The 27674-nt window shown below is 42.4% G+C and overlaps 1 protein-coding gene across 1 annotated transcript; it reads left to right on the top strand.

Moving 5' to 3' along the window:
- The first annotated feature begins 1271 nt into the window (after nt 1-1271).
- Nucleotides 1272-5652, top strand: LOC131455241 (uncharacterized). The gene is made up of 2 exons (XM_058622774.1): nt 1272-2330; nt 4915-5652. Exons 1-2 carry the CDS (start codon nt 1272-1274, stop codon nt 5308-5310), a joined length of 1455 nt encoding a protein of 484 aa, XP_058478757.1. The 3' UTR covers nt 5311-5652.
- Nucleotides 5653-27674: the final 22022 nt, after the last annotated feature.

The following is a 27674-nucleotide window of genomic DNA, read 5'->3' as shown; positions in this document are numbered from 1 at the left end:
CTTAAAACATGGGACTACAGGATGGTCATCACAGAGATAAGGGAGGCATTCAAAGACAACATTCCTGAGATTGTCAGGTATTATATTATTTAAATATTAAGTTCAATATATGACTTTTAATATTAAGATATTGTGGAGAGCAAAGAAAAAAGTAACACTGAACTTCTGTTTTTTTAATTTAGTCTGTGAGTTTGCTCCATTTCATTTGTCTGGTTGATTGACTGGTTCAATTAAGCAGTAAGAGAGAGTGAGAAAGAGAGAGGGAGCAAGTGAGGGAGGGCAGGACGGAGGGGAGAGAGAACTTGATTCTGTAGCTGGATAAGAGTCTTTAAATGGAGTGCAGAGTAACACTGCCTCCTTGGCGCACCACAGGTGTACACTGGTGTATTTACAGTGTATTTACTGTCCTCTCTGTGTTTGTATACAAAAGGCAGCAGTCTGCTGTCAAACATCATATATTACACTTTTAACACATTCACATTGCAGTTGATTGGTATAGAGTGGTTTTGAAATTTCATTATATTATTTCTTGTTTGTTACTCTTTCAGTGTTGAACTTTTGATGACATGTGGAAACAAACTGGTATCGCCAAAGTTGCATGCTCAGTCCATCAGCCCCAGATGTCGTTTGCCTATGGCGAACACCTGCATCAACTGCCTTAAATTGCCACTGGTTGACAAATATGAGGATTTCAGAGAGAGTTTGGACTGCATTATAGGTAACACACAGGGGTTTGGTTGAGAATAATTTGGGAAGCAAGTACCCCATTGACAGATTTGTATGGACTGCTTACATACATGAAAGATTGACATGCTGAAAAATCAGTGATAAGCCTGAACTTTAGTTTGTTTCTTGTTTTTGAGGATTGTGGCAGTGGGGCTTGGTTAGAGCGACGGCTGCTGGAGGAAAGGAGGGAGTGGCTCAGCCGGTGATCAGACAGCTGGACAGAATCAGGTAATTAGTCAGCTATATAAGCATGTTTGTAACCTGGTTCTGATCTCTTGCAGTAGGCTGGGTCCTGACGCGGACACACACAGAGAGAGAGAGAGAGAGAGAGAGAGACGGAGAGACACAGAGAGACACAGAGAGTGAGGGCAGCGCAGCGCAGCAGAGCGCTGACATCACAGCCAGCCACAGCTGACTGCTTTTGTTTGGTTAATTGTTTTCAGTTCACAATAAACTGGTATATTTGCTCCCTCAACGCTGCCTCCTCGTCCTTCCCGAACCCCAGTGAGTGGGAAAAGCTCACAGTGGCGCCTGAACAGGGACACATGGAAGGACAATCTCCGCTGTCGCTGGCCCTTCAGCACCTCGCTGCGATGCAGGAGAGCACCACCACGCTGCAGCAGCAGCAGTCCCAGCTCCTCGCGGACATTGCGGCGTCACAGCGGGACGATCGTGCTCTCCTGCGGGAGCTGCTGCAACGCCCGGCTGCCCACGGCGCCGACCCGGAGCCCGGTCGAGGACGGTCTCCGGCCGTCGCCCTGCAGCGGATGACCGCGGAAGATGACCCGGAGGCATACCTGGACATCTTCGAGGGCACGGCGGAGGCATGTGGGTGGCCGGAGGAGGAGAGAGCGCTTCGGCTTCTTCCCCTGCTCACCGGCGTGGCGCAGCTGGCCGCGCACAGCCTGCCGGCGGCCGCGCGCCACGACTACACACAGCTGAGGAGAGTCATCCTGGACCGGCTGGGCAGTACGTCGGAGGGACACCGGCGGCGGTTCAGGGGGCTCTCCTTTGAAGGAGCCGGGCGCCCCTTTTCATACGCGCAGCAGCTCCTGGACGCAGCGAGGCGCTGGCTCCAGCCGGGGACCCACTCCGCTGAGGACGTCGTTGGACAGGTGGCGCTGGAGCAGTTCATCGCTGGGTTACCATCGTCCACAGCCAATTGGGTCCAGTGCCACCGCCCGGCCAACATCGAGGCAGCGATCGTCCTCGCGGAGGACCATCTCTCTCTTCCCCGGCGGAGCATGAGGGAGGAGACCAGGCCAGCGACGATCCCTGCCAGCCGTCCCACTCCAGCCCCGAGGAGGAGGTTCCCAGCATCGGCTCCTGCACCACACCCACACACACACACACACACACAGCCGGAGCATGCATCGCTCCGGTCGTCTAATTACCCTCTGCCGTCTTTCCCTCAGGGCCCAGCCTACGTGTCTGATCACCTGGCACCCCGGGGGGCTCCTCAGACGCCAGGGCAGGTGTGCTGGCGGTGTGGGCAGCCCGGCCACATCAGAGCGGAGTGCCCGCTCATGGAAGTGGGGCAAGTGGTTAGGGTTGCCGGGCCGCCGGCCCCCTCCCCCGGTTCGGAAGGGACGTACCGTATACCGGTATGTATACAAGGGGGTACACATCAAGCTCTGCTGGATTCTGGTTGTGAACAGACCATGATCCATCAGCGCTTGGTTCGACCGGGGGCATTGTTAGAGGCATCGTGGGTGAGGGTGAGGTGTGTGCATGGGGATATTCACGATTATCCGGTGGTGGCTCTGGAAATTTATTTTAAAGGGAAAAAACATAGAGTAAAGGCTGGAGTTAGTACTCGCCTCACGCACCCTCTAATTTTGGGAACAAATTGGCCGGGGTTTACGAGCTTAGCAGGGGAAACCATGAGGGTGCGGTCACGTAAGTCAGGGAAATGTGAGTTATGTGCTGTCCTTAGTGGTGAGGCGGAGGTGCCGCATCCCGACGCTGCTGGGGGGGGGGCACAGATGGCGCCCATGGAAGATTTTCCCCTAGCACAGTCTCGGGATGAGACCCTCCGCCACGCCTTTGACCAAGTGATGGAAATTGATGGTTGTCCGGTTCACCCTAACGCAGCACTCTCTCACCCCTACTTTGTTGTCGTTAAAGACCGTTTATACAGAGTGAGTCGTGACGCTCGAACAGGGGAAGAGCTCTCCCAGTTGTTAGTCCCAAAAAGCCTCCGAGAAACGATTTTCCAGGCGGCTCACCACAACCCCATGGCGGGTCACCTCGGATATGATAAGACACTGAACCGGATCATGGCCCGATTTTACTGGCCGGGCATTCGGGCGGATGTAAGTCGGTGGTGTGCATCCTGCCGCGAATGTCAATTAGTCAACCCTCCGGCCACCCCAAAAGCGCCCTTGCGCCCATTACCATTAATGGAGGTCCCTTTTGATAGGCTTGCCATGGACCTCATCGGGCCATTAGACCGGAGCGCACGGGGATATCGCTTTGTATTAGTTCTAGTGGACTATGCAACGCGATATCCCGAGGCAGTACCCTTGCGCAACATCTCGGCAAAGAGTGTTGCACAGGCACTGTTTCAGGTCATCTCCCGAGTTGGGATCCCGAAAGAGATCCTGACTGACCAGGGCACATCGTTTATGTCACGTACACTACGCGAGCTATACGAATTACTGGGCGTCCGCTCAATCCGGACTAGTGTGTACCATCCCCAGACTGATGGCCTGGTGGAGCGGTTTAACAAAACGCTAAAGAACATGATTCGTAAGTTCGTACACGAGGATAGTCGTAATTGGGATAAATGGTTGGACCCTCTGTTGTTTGCAGTGCGGGAGGTGCCCCAGGCCTCCACGGGTTTTTCGCCCTTTGAACTCCTGTTCGGCAGGAAACCTCGGGGTGTCTTGGACCTGGTTAAGGAAAACTGGGAGGCGGGTCCAAGCACCAGTAAAAATGAGGTACAGCACGTACTGGACCTGCGAGCAAAACTCCATTCACTGGGTCAGTTATCACGGCAGAATTTGCTCCAGGCCCAGGAACGTCAACAGCGGCTGTACAACAGAGGGGCTAAACTTAGACAGTTTTCACCGGGAGATAAAGTGCTTCTATTGCTACCGTCGTCTAGCTCCAAATTACTCGCCAAGTGGCAAGGGCCCTTTGTGGTCACACGGCGAGTGGGGGATGTTGACTATGAGGTTGTGCGTTCTGACAGGGGTGGAGCAACACAGATTTACCACCTTAACCTCCTCAAAGCCTGGAGGGAGGTGGCGTCTGTTTCTCTGGCCACCACGGTGATTGAGAGAGATGAGCTGGGACCGGAGGTGACTAAATTAAACAGGTCGGCGCCGGTCCCCGTTGACGATCATCTCTCGCCGGGCCAGAGAGCAGACGTGGCCTCGTTGCAGCGGCAGTTTGCCGACGTGTTCTCTCCCCTGCCGGGACGCACAAACCTCATACACCACCACATAGAAACTTCCCCGGGTGTGACAGTGCGTTCACGACCCTATCGCCTGCCGGAACATAAGAGGAAAACTGTTCAGGCAGAACTTCAGGCTATGTTAGAGATGGGAGTAATAGAAGAGTCCAACAGTGACTGGTGTTGCCCCATTGTTCTTGTTCGCAAGTCTGATGGGTCAATACGGTTCTGTGTGGACTACCGTAGAGTCAACGAGGTGTCCAAATTCGATGCCTATCCAATGCCCCGGGTCGACGAACTCCTGGATCGGCTGGGCACGGCTCGCTTTTTTACGACACTGGATTTGACCAAGGGCTACTGGCAGATTCCCTTGTCGCTAGAGTCCAGGGAAAAAACGGCCTTCTCCACTCCGTATGGTTTGTACCAATTTGTCACGCTTCCATTTGGGTTGTTCGGGGCCCCAGCCACGTTCCAGCGCCTCATGGACCGGGTGCTGCGGCCTCACTCTGCATATGCTGCGGCCTACTTGGATGATGTCATCATTCATAGTGAGACCCAAGACCAAAAAAGAGGTTAGGAGGTTTCTGGGGCTGGCCGGTTACTATAGGAGGTTCATTCCGGCCTTCTCGGAACTGACCAGCCCCCTAACCGACCTGACCCGAAAAGGTGCCTCAGATCCGGTCCAGTGGACGGAGCCGTGTCAGCTGGCGTTTGAGAGGGTTAAGCAAGCCCTCTGTGGGGAGCCACTTTTGTACACACCTAACTTTTCTCTCCCTTTCATCCTGCAGACCGACGCCTCGAACAGCGGGCTGGGGGCCGTTTTGTCCCAGGAGGTGGAGGGGGTCGACCGCCCCGTACTGTACGTTAGCCGGAAGCTAGCTCAGCGGGAGGTGAGCTACAGTACGGTGGAGAAAGAGTGCCTCGCCATACGGTGGGCGGTCGGTGCCCTCCGCTACTATCTCCTGGGGCGCCCATTCACCCTCTGGTCGGACCATGCCCCGCTCCAATGGCTCCACCGCATGAAAGATGCCAACGCGCGGATCACTCGCTGGTATCTGGCTTTGCAGCCTTTCCGGTTCAAGGTGATCCATAGGCCGGGGAACCGCATGGCCGTGGCCGACTTTCTCTCCCGCTCTGCGGAGGGGGGGGGGAGTGGGCTTGCGGCCGGCGGGGTCCCGGCCTAAGTCGGGCGGTGGGGGTATGTGGCAGTGGGGCTTGGTTAGAGCGACGGCTGCTGGAGGAAAGGAGGGAGTGGCTCAGCCGGTGATCAGACAGCTGGACAGAATCAGGTAATTAGTCAGCTATATAAGCATGTTTGTAACCTGGTTCTGATCTCTTGCAGTAGGCTGGGTCCTGACGCGGACACACACAGAGAGAGAGAGAGAGAGAGAGAGAGACGGAGAGACACAGAGAGACACAGAGAGTGAGGGCAGCGCAGCGCAGCAGAGCGCTGACATCACAGCCAGCCACAGCTGACTGCTTTTGTTTGGTTAATTGTTTTCAGTTCACAATAAACTGGTATATTTGCTCCCTCAACGCTGCCTCCTCGTCCTTCCCGAACCCCAGTGAGTGGGAAAAGCTCACAAGGATATAAAGGCACAGTGGTGCAAAATAGATTCAAGTGTTTGTTACATTATTCTGTCTGTTAGGTCAATTGTTTAAAGCACTATAGACATAGTCATTTACCACTTACATGTTACAACCCACAGCGTTTTAGCACTCCAGCAACGTTGTGTCATGATTTGTCAGGTCAGTTAAGTCAGTTCAGTTTGTTTTTTCCCTTCATGTTCCATGTCTTGTCTTCCTGTTTTATTTTGTGATCACTCACCTCTGTCTCTGTTTCAGGTTCCTGTCTGCCCCGCCCCCTTCCTCATCTGTGTGCACCTGATCCCTGACTGTGTCTCCCACACCTGCATGCAATCACTCCCCAAACAAGCCCTGCTTATATTCCCCTCTGTCATGTCTCGCTGCCAGTTCATTGATGTTCACAGCTCACGTTCCAGCACTCTTTACCACAGCCTTAGTCATAGTCTTTATTAGTGATGGTGAGATGAAGCCTCATGAGGCATTGAACCACTTGAGCCAATTGGTTCGAGAAAGGGTTCATTTCTCGAAGCTTCATGTGCACACAAAACCACCTACTGGCCAAGTGTATAATCACAGGCAGCTGTATCTGAACCACATAATGTGTGATGAATTGAATTTTTGTGTCTGTTAGAAATTACTATGAATTACAAACAATATATGACCAAATAATTTCTGTACATATGTGTTTAATACATTTTTTGAATGTATTCTGTGTGTGTAAATCTTCCCAAAATGGTAATGTCATAATATGGCAGGTTGTGCAATGTTTTTCTGAAAATGGCATGGGCGTAATCAGGCAGAGGACAGTGAAAGTGCTTGTGGAACAAGGAAAAGGGCACAGATTATGCTTGTGTAACTTGGACAATGATGAGCCTCGCTGGCTCCATCCTATATCACCTATCCTACTCTCTCTAAATCTCTCTATCTCCCTAAACTCTCCAAACTATCTCCAAACTATATAAACGCTATCCAAACTCTAGTATCCAAACTCTCCAAACTCTCCAAACTCTATCCAAACTCTCAACTGACCGCAACTCTCCTTCAAAAACCCACATTTTGAATGGAGCCTGAGGGGTCTATATAGCTGTAAAACCTCGCGCAAAATCTGAACCACTTCACGAAGCAATCACGTGGTACAGCCGGGCAGCGAGGCTTCGGACGTCATCATTTTTGGCTCCTCCCCTAAATGAAGCAAGCTTCGATACGCGCATCGCGGAAACGCCCCCTCCCCTACTCGGCACACGCTTCGAAGCCTCGATACGGAACGTCACATCACTAGTCTTTATGTGTAGAGAACCTTGCCTGCTTTTTTGCCTCATGTTTTTGTACCTCTACCGGATCTGATTGTCCTCCCATGTACCGAACCTCTGCCTGGAAATAAACTTTGTTTACCGACTGAATCCTGTCCAGAATCCTGCCTTTGAGTCCTTTGTTCTGCCTTGCCCTTGTTCTTGACACGTTGTTACTGTTCACGAAGAAAATTCACCAGGCCTAGAAATTAATTGTATACCATGGTTACCATCATCACTCAGTGGGTCTACTGTCTCGTGAATTCTGTTCATAACTGTTTGATTGACAATAAAGTCATTTGATGGAACAATAACATTGTTTCCAGTCTCTAACTGTAGTGGGGTGCCTTCATTTATTTCCAAAGCATCATTTCCTGCACAAATGTCCATGATTGCACCATATTCAGCACTGTTAAGAACCCCTCTCTGCCAGAGTTGGAAAGGTGTTTGTCCTCCTTGTGTAGATAATCCATGGTGGTTCCACTGATTTCGGAATTCCGCAGCCGCCCTCTTGGCAAATAGGTGTAGTGTAGACAAAACAGATGGCCTTTATCTGTAGAATCCAGTATGCCCTCATTTTCCATAAATGTAAAGAGATACTGAAGTGGAATGAGACAACTCTTTATTTATTTAGTTCTGCCCACAACTGTTCTATTCTCTGATTGTGGCCACTGCGTCTTGTAATGACACTGCCTCTGTTTAACCCCTTTCTCTCCAGCATGTATCGGGCAACTTCTGTGTTCTCCATGCCATGGTCACAGTGTACTCTTAAGGAAAGGCCAAAGCTCTGTACACCAGTTTGGAACAGTTCCAGTACACTTGATGCCCTGTTGTTATTGAGGCATTGCAAGTATATGATGGTCCGACTAAAGCCATCAACACATCCATGGAAGATCCTTCTCCACCTCACCAGTTTATGGTTTCCATCTACTGTAGTAGTGTGTGTGAGAGCGTATAATAGTGTGTGTGAGCGCGTATAATAGTGTGTGTATGTAAGAGTATAGTAGTGTGTGTGTAAGAGTATACTAGTGTGTGGAGAGAAAAAACTCCCTTTTAACAGAAGACGAAATCTCTGACAGAACCAGACTCAAAGATGTGCAGTCATCTGCCTCGACCGGTTGGGGTGAAAGGAAAAATAGGGGACAAAAGGAGAGGTGGGGGACATATGGGGGGAGAGAGAGGACAAGAGGGAGATGAGGTAGAGACAGAAGAAAGAGACCAGGAGCTGACATACAACAATTGTATCAAGTTTGTTAAACCATGGTGCTCGTCTCATCTGATTCACCACTTACTTTCACAACACAATCTAATTTAGTATGCAATGAGGCCGCTGTACTGTCAACAAGGTTATCTATGAGGGTGGGAGTAAAATCACAATAGGTACCTTCAGATGTATGGCACTGAGTTGAATAAAGGTTGCACTGTCTCTTTGAATGTATTAATATAATTATCAGACAGGCACCAGCTGTTTCTTTGTAACATTGTACAATTAAATGTGAGTAAATAATTATCAGTTAGGAGAAGGTTTTGGGGAAAAATGTTTAAGTTATCGATTTCAATACCATAAGTTAAAACAAGCGCTTGAGGGTGTGACTAAGGCATTGAGTTGGTTTATTCACAAAACCAATTGATTCTAACAGCGAATTAAACACATCTTCAGGTAACTTCACAATGTCCACCCTATAGCCTTCAAATGTCATTTTATAAATACCAGTGTAAGTAAGTACATTTAGTTTTATTTGTATAGTGCCAAATCACAGCATACATTATCTCAAGGCACTGTACATTGCAAGGCAGAAAAATCAAAATACATTTATGTATGAAATCACTGAGGAACACTCACTGTTGGAGAGTTTCGGGGGCTAAAGTTGGAGTGTGAACCAGCCTTCAGTCTATTTCATGTTTATTCATTGATTCCTTTTCTACTACTTTATCCTCCACATGTAATGTCCCATCAAGGGCCTTCTGCCTTAGCCATGCCGCTGCCCCTTGTAGCCCTCTGGAAGTACTCCACATCCTGTGCAGATTTCAATGCACAGGATGTGGGGTCTAGGTCTTGACTGCATTTTCTGACAGTTTTGGAATGGTAAATGTGACCAGCCAAAAAATGCTACAGAAGAATCAGCCCCAATATGTAGCCGCAACCTTTCGCCAGAGTTTATACACAATAAACGGATGGATTATTTAGCAGCCGAAAGAGAATGGCACGACATAATAATAATTGGACACCATGAGGCAAACTGACATACAGTAGTTACTTTTGAGATGACGACATGACGCCAGCAATGAAAAGAAAGCACCCAAAACCTCTTATTAACCTCCTATCTTCTTATGAAGTGAGATTTCAGTAACATCGTTAATCTACAATACGTTAGTGTTCATTCAAAGTCACATACAGGGATTGAAAAAAATAATTCATGCTGGACACTGTCTTTTAATAATCAACTGTGCGTTATGTGGCTACATTGTTATTAGATAGCTCAGTATGGCTGTTCTAAAATGCAAATGATACACACATCAAAACTTCTGTTCGATCAGATGATCCTATTATAAGATGTAACGGGAGTATGTGAGCATCTGCTATTAATATGAATAACAAACCAACCTGATGTGCTCGAATAATATGTGAATGACACAGCTTTGGGTATGAAGTATTGACTGTGATTCTAATGATTTAGGAACTAGCTGAGAGTTAGCACATCAGCCAGGCGCTCAATTTATTTTATTTGATATTAGAAATATGTATCTATATTTGATCCTTCTAACTCTTAGGTTAGAAGGATCCTTTCTTGTTTTTCATTCTTATGAAATTTATATTCATATTTCATTGTATTTTTTTCTCTGGGAACCCCCTGGGACCTCTTCATAGAACCCTTGAGGTCCCTAGACCTAAAATAGATAACCATTGTTCTAACAACAACAATAGTTTATGTCCTGTGGGCTAACATATATCAGATGTCACTGAAAGCTAGACCAGGAGGGGGTTGGGCTATGTAAATGTGATTATACTGTCACTTGACTCCCAGAAGATGTAAATCTTTGAGGCTAAAATTCTCCCTAAACCAGTCTGAGAATATTATATATATATATTTTATATATAATATTTTCAGATTTCCATGTGTTAGAAAGCTTAGAAATCACTCAATAACTCAAAATGCCCCCCAGCCTACTTGTTCCTGGTTTTTCTATGGCTGGGCACAAATGACTTGTATTTATTACTTCATCCCACAGAATTGGAGAGAAGTATTTTTTTGGTGGCTCTGTCTGTGTGTATGTGCTTCCTCACTTGCTTGCAATATAAGCAACAGAGGCTTGTTAGAATTTGTGATAGACACACACGTTACCCAAGAATCATGACCCTGATGACCTAGATTTGAACATGCAACTTTCTGATCTGGAATCAGACGCTCTACCGTTGCGCCACAGAGTCTGTTACACATATAGGCCGACAGAGGCATGTTGCGTGAATGGGATGAAGTCTGCCATCTCTGATTGCCTTGTTTTGTATTTGCTTTTCCACTCAAAGCTGCATAACACAACAGTTTTTCCATTCACACCCAACATGGGTTTAATTGTCTTGCCCAAGGACACATCATCATTGCTCTACCACTGTGCTGCCATCGACTCATGGAATGGTGGTCTTGGAAATCCTGAAACAGAACTTGTCCACAACTTGTCCCTTCTTCAAGCCCAGGGATCTTGACTATCAACGATATCACCTTACAGTAGGAATCGATTCACAGTGATCAAACAACCCTAATTCAAATATAAATATAAACAAATATATATATATATATATTTTTTTTTTTTATTTTATTTTTTAAGACCCCCTATACTGTGATTTGAAGCATGTAGTGTATTCTTCGAAACTTCAACTTATATGATTTTGAAAAAATCTATTTTCTTTGTTTACTCAGTTTGTGTTGGGCTGACTTGTTGCTGGTTTACTCGTGGCGGGTCACAAATATTTCAAATATTTTCCATTGACATCAGTAGTATAGTATGCGATGCAATTTCCATCTGTCTCACTTATTAAAGCCAGCATATACACAAACAACCTACAGATTTTCAGAATAGATCTTTATTTATATAGACACATGTAAAATATCCAATACATTGTGTGTATTTTTCCCATCAAACACACACAATTACCTTCTCAAAAAGCTATTCACCTTCAAAGACAGCTGTGTATTATTGTTTTAGTTAGTGTGTTTTGCAATCCAGCATATTATTGGAATAACAATTAGAATTCAGTTTTTCTTAAATGTAACCTCGTAATGAATAAGTGGGTTTCCATGTTAAACAAAGACAGACAGAGAAGTTACTCCTCCACATCAGGCAGCTGCTGAAATTATCGCCACCTCTGACCAGTTTTTTCACTGGTGTCTCTAAGATAAGTGTGTTGGGCTGCACACTTTTCCTCCTCCTAAAGGTTCTCATGTATACAAACTCTACTGCTGGCCCGCAACAAGAGAGCTCACTTTCCACCTCACAGCACCACACACTGTTGCTGTTAGAGATGCATTCTCTTCACGCAGGTTTCCCTTCTAATCAGGGGTGTCAAAGACAGAAGAGAGAGACAGAGGAGGAGGGAGAGAGCAGGAGCATTTCACTGGAGACGCCTGCATTCACGCACTTCTCTCTGCATACAAGAGGCAGCGTGTCACAGAGACAAACTAACTGTCAATCACGAGGCACCCGTTTGTGCAGGACTCACATGGTAGACTGGTGCAGCAAAAGACAACGTGTTCCCAGATCAGTTTTCCAACCGTTTGGGGAGAGAGTCATTCATCTGCAGCTGGAACAGATTGTTATATGTGTATTTGGAATGGTGGGAATTATTCACTTTACAAATACATTTCCCTTATTTAAACAGCTGTGGGCTGAACTGCTGTTGTTGTTGGAAATATTTCTGTACCATAACACACACAGCTAGGCCAGGATATCTACAGGTTTCAACAAGTCACATTTAAGACTTTGTTTAGACCTTTGTAAGACGATCTTTAATGCAATTTACTTTAAAATGGCAGCTTTACTTTTTAGATGATAGTGAATCTTTAAATCCACACATGACGGTGCTGCAACGAAAAAACAGATATAAGGTCTAACTGTGCCATCAAGGACACTTTTTCACATAGAGTTTATTGTGATTGTTGATAATTGTGGTTGTCAGCAATTCTTTTCAAATTAGATTTTGGAACAATAGGGTGGGTCAATCGTTTGGGATTAAACTTCTTCCAAAAGCTGTTTCACTGACCACAAATTCGGGAAATTATGTTCCTTTATGCACACTTCTCCGACCTTAACTAACATTAATTAAGCGTGGAGGGGTCCCTTCTAGGTTAAGGGTTTCCCCACCTAACGTTGAAATAAAGTTCATAATTCAGATTTGGAAGTCAACTATTTTTAATATGTGTAATTTTATGTCAAGTTCAATTTTGTTTTGCAGACAGAATTTCATTTGTTCAGGTCATCTAGGTGTGTTTAAATGTTCAGGTAAAGAAATTCTGCCACAACAGGAGTGCAAAGTTGTTACTCTTAATGTGAATAGATTTAAATAAAAGAAGCAAGGCAACTGCCAAAATGAAGAGAGAGAAACAAAACATAATCTTTTGGCAAGAAACACATCTTTCAAATAAAAAAGTAGTCGGGGGGGTCGCAATTCTAATATCAAACAGAGTTTTCCTCACAAATCACTGACAAAGAAGGGTGTTACCTATACTTGTTGTGCTGTTGTGTATTGCCTTATCTAAAGTGACCATGTCTGTTTTTTATTTGTTTGTCTGTTTTGCTATTTTTGTCTTTTCATGTTGTAAAACAATAAAAATAAAGTATATAAAAAAGCTGTTTCAAAAAATTGTTAAAACAGAAGAGCTTACCCATCCTCTCATTTTACTTGCCAACATTCAGTGCAAATACAGCAAGTAGTACATTTACCTTTCATTATAAAACTTACTTATCCTAACCATAATTTTAAAAACAAGGTACACAATTTAATACAGTTCATGATCTATATCACATGGGTCAAACTCAAGGCCTATTGTCCACATCCAGCCTGATATTATTGTATTTGGCCCACACGGTAATATTATGTCTTTCCTGCTCCTCCATTGACACACTTATTATTACCACACATTAAGTTACCTTGCCCGTAAAATAAATAAACAAATGAAATGTGGACTTTTAAAACACAGAGCAGGAACCAGAGGACAAGTTATGAGGGGGTTTATTTAGCTCCCTCTCTTTTAGCTTTATACATTTAATGAATACTATCACAAAATTATTAATAATTAAATTATTGGCTAAGATACATGTGACTACATGTCTGTATGTGCTGTTCTACTGAAATACAGCAGATGAGATCAGGTAAGACAGATGGGAAATTGCATTACTATGCTGCTGATTAAAATATTTACCTCTTCTACATCTGTGTTATTTTGTGAGTACTCCAACGGATGTGTATACAACTTTGAAACAGTAGTCCAATATTGATATCTAGCCCTTCTGAGGCTATGCAATGGGTAAATCAATTATTTAAAAAAGGATCCATTGTTTTCACAAATATATCTTACCATGACACATCTTTCATTATAAATTGTATCTCCCGTTTGTGTCTTTATTTATTCTATAAGCTTGCCTTGTTCTGAATTTTATATTATTTGACCTTCTACATGAATAAACATAATACACTACACAGATGGATATCATTAATCAAACTATTTATAAATCTATTACATACATTTTGCATAAATACATCTTATTTTATAATAGCAACTAGCTGCTGAGCACAGTAAACCCCAGTTAAAAGCAATTACAATGGAGAGAAGAAGAAAAAAGTAAAACTGGAAGAAATGTACAGTATTGTTGTTTTCACCAGGCACACACAAATATAAATCCATATGAATCATAACCTTGCTCTGTGTCCAGAGGTGAACTGAAACAATCATCTGTGCCTGACACACTGTCAGATGAATGCCTCTGTAGGTTAACCCTGTTTGTTGATGTAAGTTCCCCAGCTTACAAACTGTGGAAGTTATGTGAATGATTTATTCATAATAGAAACCAAATGTGGGTTAAAATTATATCATATAGAATTTAATGAAACCTTAAGTGGAAGGCAGCAGTCTTCAGTGCTTGTTTAGAGGTGTGTGAGAGAGATAGAGAGAGAGACGGAGATGCAGATCAGTATCATGAAACCTACATGTCTGTGAACAGCAGCAGCTCAGTGAGATCTGGATGTCTTTGGGATTGTTGTAATGATTTACCAGCACATGAGTAAGACTTTCACACAGTGTGAGGATGAAATCTTTACTGTATGCACAATATGTCAGCAACAGATTCTGTATTTGATACCACTATTTGATCCATCTCATGGTAATCATAAAAAAACACACAATTCAAGGAGAATTCAGACTACAGCTCCGGATCATGCTCACAGAGATCTGCTCCAGGGCTCCATATCTGCACTTATCTCTGTCAAATGATTGACAGGTCGGAGTTTATTTCCCCTGAGACCTCCTCCTAACCCCCCTCTTCTCCTCTCATTGGGTGATCTCCTTCCTTGCTCTCATTACAGTCCTTATCTCTGTGCCCTGCTCATAAGGTTTATCTTTTTAATTATGTTGCCACTAACCTGCTGAAGAGGCTTCGTGAGTTCCTATCAGTGGCCAGGGTCTCCTGTGTTCCAGGCCTTTCTGCTGTCTGGTCATACACTCAAACACACACCTCAGGGTCCCATATGGGCAAAGCTGTCCTCTTTTTCATCAAATACAAAGGCCAACATTTGTGTTCAGGGTGGTGAGAGATAAACATGAGCTCAATTATACATTCTCTGACTCTTCCTGTTTTTTGTGGGGTCTATCTCTTATTCGTTGTCTGTCCTTCACACCTGCTTATCCTATTGCTTATCCCAATCGTTCACCCTGTTGGTCTCATTTCCTTGCAGCACAAGGTTCTTGGTAGACAAGGGTTTCACAGTTCACAGTTCAAGGTCAACAAGCTCTCATGAGACATTTCAACACTTTCACAGCAGATGTAACTGTGCTTTCCTGATGTACTGGGGATCTAGACATGGTTCTGTCAGACCTCTGTATGCCTCTTGAACCCACAGCCACAGTTGTCAAGACTCACCAAACAAGGATTTTCAAAAAACATTCCTGGGAACAATAGATAGGTGGCTATTTTGGCTCAGTGCAATCTTTTGCTTAAGATTTATGATTTTATGATGTATGAATGAAAAGCAGACAATATGGGTGTAATTAATCCAAGCTCAATACAACTCTCCAAAAACCCTCCTTGAAATACTCACAGCAGTGAAAAAGTGGATGACATTAGCCACAAGCAATGTTTTCAGAGGGACTGCTGGGGTCAAGTGCTGTGGCAGCAGGGGAACATTTAAAGCCCTCACCCTTCTCACCTCTCTTTAGGCCAGTCTGCTGGGGCTCCATGTAGAAACACAAGCTCTCCCACAGTTTAACATTCCGGCTGTGAGCTCACAGCAGCAGGAGGGACTTCTTGAATAACACAAATCATCGACTCATAACCATGGTGGCAACTCCAAGGTCAGAGGTGAAATCACTTCCAATTCAGGAAATGTATTTTTATTCATGTCTGTGTTAGAGGAAATAGAAAGGAAAGCAACAACAACACAATTTGACTTAGATGACAAAATGTTAAGTTTATTAAAAATATAATTTGTAACATTTCTGCAATAATATGTGAAATAACAATGAGACTGATATTTTTTTGTTGAGAAGTGCCTACAATCTTGAAATCAATCAGTATTTCTATTATGGCTATAACTGTCTCATTTTGGTTGCCTATTATGTCATCTGCTTTGCTGTCTCACCTACAGTATAATGACCTGGCATATGAAATGTCAGAGAAAGGAAGGAACTGTTCAGTAGAGAGAGGTTAACCCTTGGTTCACTGCTTTCCAGTAGAGAAGTTAAAAAAAAAAAACAGGGACACAAACATATCATAGGGGAAGCCATTGTTCGCAATCTCAGAAAATAACAACGCTGTACGTGGCATTTTGTGCACACAAACAGCGCAGCCACATGTCTATGGTTAAAAATGAAATAATACTGTGTATGACTGATTTAAGGATTTACATAAATGGTTCAGTATTGAGACAGGAATGTAAATAAGATAAGCATGTTGCTTCTCCTTACTTTTTTTTCGAAGATCATGTTAATTTATGCTTCTCATTGAAAGTCTGTTGTTATATTTATATATTTTTTAATGTACATATCCATTTTATCTACAAACACACACACACATATATACACATGTATATATTGTATATATACACACACACATTTTTTATTGTCTTGATCGAAAGATGTCGCATGACTGAAATTACATACTGTACATATATGTAGATTTACAGGTCCTATTTTTATAATTATTTATTTTAATTGTATTTCACATTTTTTCTCAAACTAAATTTAGGGAATAAGCCTGTGGCAGCAAAACAGGGGGGAGGAAGATTTCTTTCCTGAAAGAAGAGGTGAGCCACCTTGTAAAATTCACTCCACAATCACAACCACAACCTCTTTTCAAATATTCTCCAGCCTTTGCCATTCCTGGTGTTTTGACAATGAAGTGCACAGCCTGTCTGGCATGATATCAGAGGAGAATTGGGGGGTGGGGTGGAGTGTTGGGGTGGGAGGGGGATAATTGATTTGACTTTAGCAAATCCCTGTGAGGTTTGAGGTGGAACTGAAGAGGAGCACCACAGAGTGTGTAATCACTGGGTATCCATGACACCACAGACAATAAGTCCCCTTAATAAGCCTAATCTCCATCATTGGGATAAAGGAAGAGGCAAAGCCTTTTATGGCACTTAAATTGGTTTTTCTAAGGGCTTGTTGCAAGGTTTGTGCAGATTGTTAAATCCTTGAAGTGCCGCTGAATACCTTAATATTCATGAAAGCTGGTCACATAGGAGCTGCAGCTTTGTGTATGTTTGAGATTGTGCCTGTGAGTTTGTGTGAGAGTGTGCTTGTGGGTCTTCCTTGCAGGCTGGGTGGGGCCTCCCTTTGTTCTGGTTTTCCCGCTTCTCACTTCCACATACCTTCTGCTGATATGGGTAATCACTACCTTCACCACCTACAGTATATCTTCCATCAGAGACCCAACATCTTCGTGTCTGACACTTCCAAGCTCCACTACATAGTAGGATTGCCCCTGGGAAAAGCCCTTGCCTGGGCAGAGGCGGTAATTGCAAGTCAATGTACGTTTTCTGTCTCCTACCAAGACTTTGTTTCCAGACTGCAGATGGTTTGACCATCCAAACTTCGTTGATAAGCCCGTCTGTTAAAACTCTGGCAGGGGGCTCATTCTGTGACAGAGCATTCTGTAGACTTTTGGACTCTGGCCACTGACTCCCAATGGAATGATGCAGCATTACAGGGTGTTTTTCTGAAAGGACTCAATGACAATTTAAAAGGTGAACTTGCTCTTGGTAATGAACCTGATAATTGTGCCCAGCCATGGAAAAACCAGGAACAAGTCTTCCGGGGGGCATTTTGAGTTATTTACAGATTCAACAGAAAGTGTGGTTTCTAAGCTTTCCAACAATATCTAACACGTGGAAATCTAAATATTTTAAGAAGAGGTGGCCATTTGAATGTTGGCACTCCTCAAAATGGTTTATGGAGAATTTTAGCCTCAAAGATTTACACCTTCTGGAGGAGCCAAGTGAAAGTATCATCACATTTACATAGTCCAACCCCCTCCTGGTCTAGCTGTCAGTGACATCTGATACAGTATCTGTTAGCCCACAGGTACTATTGTAGTACTTTGAACAATGGTTATCAATAACAGGTCTAGGGACAATGAAGAGGTGCCAGGGGGTTCCCAGAGAAAAATCAAATGAAATATGAATATACATTTCATACAAATTTAAAACAAGACAGGTAATATAGTTAAGAGTTAGAAGGCTCAAAGATAGATACATATTTCTAATATAAAATGAAATAAATACATTTAATTGGCTCTGTGGTGTAGTGTGGATGGATCAGTCTGTTGCTGAATAAGCTCCTGTGGCTGATAGCATCACAGTCAATACTTTATACCCAAAGCGGTGTCATTCACACATTATTCAAAATATTAAGGTTGGTTTGTTATCCATATTAATAGCCGATGCTCACATGCTCCAGTTGCATCTTATAATATGATCTGATCAAACATAAGTTTCAATGTGCGTATCATTTGCATTTTAAAATGACAATACTGAGCTAGCTAATAACAATGTAATGTTCTGAAACATCGTCTAGACGTTTTCAATTAGACAACGTCTAGTAGGAAAAAACATTTTTAATCCCTGTATGTGACTTTGAATGAACACTAACGTAATGTAGCTTAATGATGTTAATGAAAATTCACCTCATAAGAAGATAGGAGGTTAATAATTGGTTTGGGGTGCTTTCTTTTCATCGTGGGCTTTATGTTGTCATCTCAGTAACTACAGTGTCTGTTCACCTCAAGGTGTCCAGTTATTTTCATGTCCTGCCACTTTCTTTTGGCCGCTAAATAATCCATCCGTTTGTGTATAAACTCTGGAGAAAGTCAGCGAGCTTAAATGCTAACGTGTTAGCATAAAGTCCGGGAGCACAGCAGAAGTGAGATCGGTGTCGGCATGACCAGAAGCCTCTGCCTTCGTTAAGAAGTAAAACCACAATTTAGTTCTTCTGCAATGCGTTTTTCCTTGTCCATCTTCATTCAACGGTGAAAACACATACAGCTTCTCGAAGCAGCAGTAACAGTGAGGAGCAGCAGCAGCTGCATATTAAGTAGCCATGTGTTTCCTCTGTGAGGAGCAGCTGAAAAAAAGTGTGGAAAAAGCAGTGGAACGTGATATTCACGACAGTCAAATAACCTAATTCAAATACAAAGTTTATGGTTTTAAGACCCACAATACTGTGATTTGAAGCATGTAGTGGCTTGTTCGAAACTTCAACTTGCATAATTTTGTAAAAAAAAAATTGTAAACAAATTAAAAGTTTACTCAGTTTGCGCTGGGCCGACTTGTTGCTGGTTTTGTCTTGGTGGGTCACATAGGGTCAAGATAGCATGTGGAGGCCTTAAATTACATTACATGTCATTCGGCAGACGCTTTTATCCAAAGCAACTTTCAATAAGTGCAATTCAACATTTGGGTACAAACAAGAGCTAGGCCTTAGCCTTGCAGCCTAGCATCACATTCTTTGAAAGCCAGCCGGTTGACAGTAAGGCCAGTTTTTTTAATAAAGCCTCTCCAGCCGCTGGACAGAAGCTTTCATGGAGCGAGGCTCGGTGGTAAACCAAGGGGCAGGACGTGTGAATGAAACAGTCAGGACTTTCAGAGGGGCAAGGGAGTCCAGGCTCCAGGATAAGGACGCATTGTAACAGGCGACCGTGTCATCAGGCGAGGAAATGGAGGAATCTGAGTGCAAGGGGTCGGCAATCAGACAAGACAAGGTTGGTGCACTAACTTAATATTTCTGAATGGTTCACCTGGGGGCGCTGCATAGGCACATGAGAAGGAACACATTTTGGGTTTGACATCAAAAGATGAATATGAGACAAAAGATTAACATTTCAGCTTTTACTTCCAGGTATTTACATCTGGATCTGATACACAACATCGAAGATAACTATGATAACTTTTGTCATCATATTTTGCATTCTTCTCCTCTGATGCTCTTCCAGGCTTTCAGTTCTTTATTTTGGGGGTTTGCTCCCCTTCAATTCCTCTTTAGCAGGTAAAATGTGGGCTCTATAGGGTTTAAGTGTGGGGGTTGACTCGGCCAGAAATTCCAGCCTGGCCCTCCTATTCTTCTTGCTAATGAATGGTTTGCATCTTCTGGTGTAGCTTCACTCCTGCCGTCTGGAGGTCATTGCTGATGTCACTAACAGTTGTTTTAGTGTCTTTCTTTACAGCTCTCACAATGTTTCTGTCATCAACTGCTGATGTTTTCCTTGGTCTACCTATTCGACATCTGTTGGACATCCCTTCTTGTGAGTTTTGCTGGTTCAAACTAAAGAGATAATGAATAACAAAAGATTATTATATTATGTTCCCACTCCAGCCATCTCCGCTTGTAGTTCCGGGATGAAGGTGTAGGTCTTCTCTTTTTTCAGGACATACACGCTTTATCTGCTGGTGTTTTTGTTGTACAGCAATCTGAAACTATAATTACAATTTTTTATTCAATACCTATCATAATGACATACAACATTGAGTGAACATGTCAACAAATATCACTTATGTACAAAACAGTAGGTCTCAAGAGAGTGAAAGGAAATATTTTAGACACACACTCTTAACTTCTTTTGGTATTCAGCATTGGTCTTTTCCAGTGGACTCCAGTAGTCAAATGCAGTGAGCAGAACTCTGGCCTCATACACCTTGACTGAAGATAAAGCATTTGATCACATACATCAGAATGTGATTTTGAAATGATTTCACAGTAGCTCTGCAGTTGATCTCAATGAAACAAAACAAAAGAAAGAAAAGAAAATAATATTGTACATTTCAAATTAACAGCTGAATAGTTTAGTACAGCTGTGTAAAACATAGCAGAGATGTTTTTTTGCAGTCACATATGTCCCTCGTTTGCAATGTTCATGTCATATAAGTTGCAAAAAGAAAAATATTAAAAATGAAATCCTTGAATACGTGAATACAAAACCAATAGCATTAAATGTAAAGATATGACAGGTTAACTGTTACCTTGGTTCAGGGCTCTGAACTTCTGAGGCTCTCTCTGTAAGTGTAGTGTGTGACACATTAGCAAATACAAAGGCAAACAAACAAAGACCCATCTGGATAACTTGACTTGGCTTGGTCAAATGTTAACGTTATTATATCAGAGTAAAATATTTGTCTGCCCTGTGTTCTAGTTACAATCATCAAACTACAAATATATTTAGATAAGTATGTGAGGGAATCAGATCTGTGTAGTACGGTGGCCTGGAAGTGCAAACCAGTATTACAAAAACTGAAACAAATTTGCAAATACAGAAACAAATTAACAACGTGTTAAAAGTAGTTTTATAACTCCAGAACTGTTTTATCGTAAAATTTAAAAAATGTAAAAGAAAACTATGGTGGCCTGGAAGTGCAAACTAGTATTACAAAACATAAAACAAATTAGTTTCTAGTTTTGTTTATTTGTTTCTGTATTTGTAAATTTGTAATACTGGTTTGCACTTCCAGGCCACTGTAGTTTTTCCATTGCAGAAGTCATGTCCCTTTTAGCTCTTTTCTCAAGATCTTACCAGGGGTAGCCACATACAAGAAAGTCACATATTGTATTGTTTAGATCCAATTTGAAAATGTGTAATCTAGGTGGTTGACGTTACTTGATTTTAATCTCCTATTTTAGTGATGATTTTGGTTTTCATGTATCTGAATCCGTGTTTTTAATCAGATATATATACTTGTCAAATCATTGACCAAGGAAATATCATACTAATGTTTTTGGCGAATATTCAACTTGCTTATGTTATATAGCATATTGATGCAACAATATTTTTTGTTTTTCTCTTTGTCAACAGTTTCACACTTTTCACCAACTCAATACATCGGCCTGTTCCTTGGAGTTTTTATTTAGGAGAATGTTTAGCTGTCTGTATAGCTGAGTATACATTTGTGGGTACAACACTTAGATTCAGGTGCCAGCACTCTTTCTTCAGCAAGACAATAAATATGATCTTCCATCCTCAAAAATGCCAAAAAAATATATGTCATATTTAACTTATTTCACTGCTCTCCCCATCTCACAACAACTTGTACATCTGTCAGGTGAATTAGTTTCTTCGTCGCTGAGCCACAACCTCCAACTTGGACCCCTATATAGTTTGTCCACAACAGGCTCCTGTAGAAACATGGTGTGTTGCGATTGTGGAGGACTTTGAGTAGTGGCCAGTGATTATGTTATTATAAGGTGTTTATTCTAAGGCTACGAAATTAATACAATAATTATTATACAGCGATTATACAATTGGTATGATTTGTATGGATAGTATTAGTATTAGATAGATTAGTTTTTTGCTAATACAGCCCCAGAAATACCCCCCACCACCACTATTTCAGACCACACAGATCTTCTCTCTCTTTCTCTTCACCCCCTTCTCTCTCTCTCTCTCTCTCTCGCTCGCTCTCTCTCATACACACACACACACATGCATCCTCATACACACAGCTAAGTGGATTACACACTGGTGATTTGTATTTAACCAAAAGCATTTAGTTACACAGCACAGCTATTCAAACCGAGGATTAGGACCCTAGCATGTCATCCGTTTGGTCAGTGAGCATGTCTAATGATGTCAGTGATTTAGCATGTCATATGTATTTGTCAGCATACAAGCCAGACTGTGGCAGACTGTGCAGACTGGAGGAGGAAAGAAAAGGGAACAGAGAAGGATGGAGAGAGAGAGAGAGAGAGAGAGAGCAAGAGAGAGAGAGTTCCTTTAGATTGTCGGTGTCCAGTTGCAAAGAAACACTATTATTCAGCTTTATAATTGCAAAATTTGAGAAGCTATGTTTTTCACTATTGTTCATATTGTTCAACATACAGGTTATCACTCTGCCACAAAACAACCTTTTTCCCCACAAGTATTATTAAGATATTACAGTAATAAATTGTACATTGGTGGGGTGGTCTATAGTACATGTCCACCTTCCGCCCTCTCTAAGAAGGAAACACTGGATAAGCCCACTTTTTCTTTTTTGCTGGTGCTAATCAAGCCACATAATATTATGGTCAACCCATGGCCAAGTGGAAGGTTACTTGTTCAAATCCCAGGACAGATTAAGGGCTGGGTGTGCCCCTGAGCAATGTACCTGACCCCCATTGCTCCCAAGGTGTAGGTAAGTGCTGCCCTCTGCTTCTGCACCTGGTTTGTGTGTGTTCATGTCTGGTGTGTAAAAAGGAAATGCAGAGGGAACTTTTTTTTTATGTGTGAAACAATATCTAGATTTTCCCCTAGACAGTCTGGCTGCAGACCTGCACTGTCAGGACCCTTCGTTGCAGACCTGCACTGTTAGGTCTCCTGCACTCTCAGGACCGGAAGTTGATTCGAAGCCTTTCAAAATAAAAGCGAGCATACCGGAAGCACGTATTCAAAATAAAAGCGAACATACCGGAAGCACGTATTTTTCATTTCCCATGAGAAGTGTGGAGACGACGAGGTGAGTAAAAGTCAAGTGACAACAACTTTGCGTCATACGAAGAAACAGAAACAGTCTTTATTCACTAGAACGTTATGTTGCACACTATATATTGCCCTGTAAAGTTATATATATTTGAAAGAATTGGGTTTTGGACTTTTGGGTAGTTTTTACTGTTGTTATCGTATCGATAGTGCTCACTTACATGTGCCATTTTCCTATTGAAAGACCAAGAAAACAGAGTTATATCATATCATTTTTATATAATTTTGTTTTATTTATTACAACATTATTTGTCTCTTACAGATGCATATTTTTGTATATTTCATATCCCAGTGTGCTCTCAATAAAAAGGTTCATAGCCTCTGATTAAGAAATATGCTGTTATGTATTTACTTATTGTATTAAACTCTCCAAATTAGTGTTTATTCATTCACTCTTAATCCTCCCCATGAACGTCGTAGGGGCCACTGGAGCCAATCCCAGCTGACAGGGTACACACTGGTGTTTATGTAGAATGTCGTATAAAATTTCAGAAAAGGTACAAATGCTTTCATGTATCTTCAGTAGGGGCTTAAGATTTATGTTTTCCAGGTGTAATATGATTCTTAATGTGCTTTAAACAATAGTCATGTATTGCTATAGCAACAATCTTTGGCTAAATGTGATAGAGATGGAAAAAAAAGACATAAAGCACTCAGTTTAACCTACAAATTTAAACAATAAATAAAAGAATAAAAAAGTTTTTAGTTGCACAAAATAAAATAACCTACCAATCCCAGATACACTGCCTACAGCAACACATAATTATTGCGAGGACTCATATCTTAGTGAAATGTATTTTAAAAAGGACCTTTGGAATGCTATTTAGGGAAGATCAATATGTAGACAGTAAAGAAGGTTGAGCAGTGAACGTCTAATGTAGAGTTCCAAAGACAACCACACAACCACATTCCCTCAAAGATGTTGACCCTTTGACCTGAAAACCACTTCTGGGCTGCTCCACACATACTGCACATGTACAACATTCATCTTCACTTGAATATTTAGTTCAGTACCTTCCCATCAGAGGGCAGAGACAAGTTAAAATCACACAAGGGACCGTGACAGTGAATGTGAATCTTAAAAACCTCTCTGAGAAAATTCACTTTGACCTCCATCACTGAATGGCTGTGGAGTTTGTGTCAGTGCAGGAAATCATTTTATGACAACAGTGCCATATGTGATTAGACACAAACTCGCTTTCAGCCAGAGCAGGATCTCAGTCTGCCTTTGTACTCAGGCAGCCCACACAGAGGAGCTTGTTTCATGGCTGTGGTGGTGATAAAAGCCCTTTAATGGTCCCTCGTGATGTATTCGAATTTTTTAAGAAATGATTTAGCACTGAAGGTGATAGTGGTTGTCTTAAATATATACTTGTATGGATATCAATGACAAAAACATCCAAGTAAGCAGTATTTTCATCCTGCTGATCTTCTAATTCATATTAATTCGTATTAATATCAACACATTATCTTTCAGTTGTTTTTTTTTATTCAGCGAACTGACTTGCAGCAGTGTTTGCCTGTTGGATCCTCTCTCTTCTGGTCATTTGTGGTGATTCAGGGACTTTGCCACAATAAAACAGTTATTCATGTGTGACCAGACCATTGTTCCATTCTCACAAAGTCTTCACTTTGATGTGTGTGAACTTCCTGAGAAGTTTCAGATGTGCATTTTACAAGTGAAAAAAATAAATAAAAAATCAAGACATGTTTTATCAGGACAAAATGTCTGCAAAATCAAATACATCACAATAATAAACACGACAAGAATAACATCAAAATTCAACACTGGCTGTAGACAAAGTGTTGACACTTCAGTTCAGTTAGGCAGAAGTGAGAGACGTGTGGTGTTGTGCCCCCTTCTGGTCATCAATTTTTTTGCATTCATATCAGCAGTACATGAAACGGAGCAGTTCACAGACTGTAGAATGGAACCACAACATATTTCAAATATGAATATGTTACAGTGATTATCTATGATTGTAGGTTGTGTAATAGCCTTTATTGGTATAGAGTTTTTCTAGTTTTGATGACAACACAAGCATTTATTTATTTTTAAACCTGTCCTGCCCAATAGCTTGGACATAGTATGGTTGACTGCATGTCTTGTGGTGTTGGACAGATACGTTGTGCACAGGAAGAGTCTGTGATACTCGGCCTGTAGTTATTTTTTTATTTATTTGATATATTTATTTTCTGATTATGTGGTGTGGGCAACCGGACCAGGGGATGGGGAGTGGACAGACAAGGAGAGAGAGTGACGGTTGAGTGAGCGGGAGAGAGAGGGACAGACAAATCGACAGGGATGGGCGGAGGCATGGACAACAATATCAGAGACAGTATATCTATAGGTTAGCAACATTAAACAAGTAAGCTGATATTAAACATAAACAACATGAAACTGACATTCCTTTGTATAATAGGAACAGTTTCTGTAGTATTCCTTAAGAGAGGGTATCCAAGTTTACAACCGCTGTATCGGTTTAAATTTATTTTATAATGCAGCAGGATGTGTGTGTGTGTTTTAGTGTGTGAGCATGCATTTCTGTGTAAATCTGTGCCGAGTCACCCCACACCCAGGCAGATTGCACAGGCCCAGGTCCCCTGCACCCACAACCCACTAGGGCCCCCGGGATGGGGCCAGCCCACCATCGGCGGAAGCGGAGCTTCCCCAGACCGCCCACCGAGGAGGCAGGCCAGAGTCTGCCACAGCCACCCCCACTACCCACCCGGGATCAACTGCACGCCCCCCACCCCAAGGAGGGACAGGCGGAGGTCCACACAGGAGGGGCCCCCAGAGATGGGAGATGGGCAGACCCCGGTTCACCACAGCTGCTCCCACCCAGAACGCCAGTCTCAACATAGACGAGGAGTGAGCAGGAGTTGGGCACCCAAGAGGGCACTCACACCCACCCCCCAGCCCCAGACCAGCAGACAATGATTTGGAAATTGAGGGGAAAGATGTGGCACGGCAACTCAATCATTTTAAACTACAGTTTTGCCATTGACCTCTTGAATAAAGAAATACATTTTAATAGTTAATGTTCAAGATAGTTAATGCTTAGGCTTAATGCTAAAAAGATATTCTGTGAGTCTGCAGCTTAACATTTGTGACACATTTAGAGAGTCACTCAAATATTTATTAAAATTATACATTCATGCAAGTTCACTCTTGAATTATTATTATTATTATTTTTTTTTTATTTTTTTTTAAATAAAGGATATATAAAGGAGCATCAACAGCTTTTCAATTTATCATTGGGTCCAAACAAACATTTGTACTAAATTTGAAGAAATTCCCTCAAGATGTTGCAAAGGTAGAAGGTCCCCATCTTTGAAATTTGAGCACCAAGCTATTGTCAGTTCATTGGTGGTTCCCAATGAATGCTTTTACCAAATTTGAAATGGTTCTGGGGAGGAAAAAAGTGTGTTTTGTGATGTGATGTTGACCTGGGGTTTGTGAGATTTGTGATCACCTGTGTGTCAAACTGAAAGATTGTAGCAAATTTGATGAATTCCCCTCAAAGCATTCTTGAGATATTGTGTTCACAAGAACTGGACAAGTGGAAGAATGATCCAAAAATCCTTATGTCTCCAGTCACTGACTATTTCCATGTACAGAGGCATGAAAACAGAGGAAAACCAGTTCAATTACCAAATGTTTTCATGGTCACAACAAGACATGGGCACAGGTCGAAGAACAGTCAGTGTACATGATAAATCATCCCACTGAATCACCCAAAATGACCATTAACTTGACCACTTAAATCACCAATCAATAACAGTGAAATGTACTGCATTTAATTACAAACCAGTAGTGAACACAAACCCCATGCAGGAGCAGTAGGCACCACACATCTGCTGGGTACCTTGCTCAGGGGCACCTCAGCCCTTGACCGAACCAGTTTAAAGTAATTCAAATAATTCTCCAGTTATATGCCCAATTCCCTAGCAATTGGTCATTGGCTGCTCTATGAGTCCAACTGAAATTTTGTGCCCAATTTTAAGGACATTTTTTCCTAGTGTAATTTAAAGGCAAAATTTGGGCCAAACTGAAAAGAGGTCACTGTGACCTTGACCTTAAGCCACCAAACTCTGATCAGTTCACTCTTGAGTCCAAGTGAACATCTGTGCCAAATTTCAAGAAATGTCTTGATATGGTGTTCACAAGAATTCACAGAGGGACAGATTGCAAACATAATGCCTGTGTGCATTCCATGGTGTTACCAAGTATGCATGGAGTCCTAATATTGTAAGAATATCTAGTACTATGTGCTGAAATGGACTGAAACAGCATCAGAACTAAAGCCAGCACTCACAGAGAAACAAACTTGACTGCCTCTAAACTGTTTGCTGTAAAGTACATTTAAAGCCAATTGTATGTAGTAAGTGTGATTGCTATTCCTCTAGTTAAAAATCTCAACTTGTAAAATGACCAGAAATAAAAGCAGCAGTATGTCTGC

This window comes from Solea solea, chromosome 2 (genome assembly GCF_958295425.1).
Source record: "Solea solea chromosome 2, fSolSol10.1, whole genome shotgun sequence".
NCBI classification, from domain to species: domain Eukaryota; kingdom Metazoa; phylum Chordata; class Actinopteri; order Pleuronectiformes; family Soleidae; genus Solea; species Solea solea.
The sequence above is the reverse complement of the archived record's forward strand: the minus strand, read 5'-3'. Positions and strand labels throughout refer to the sequence as shown.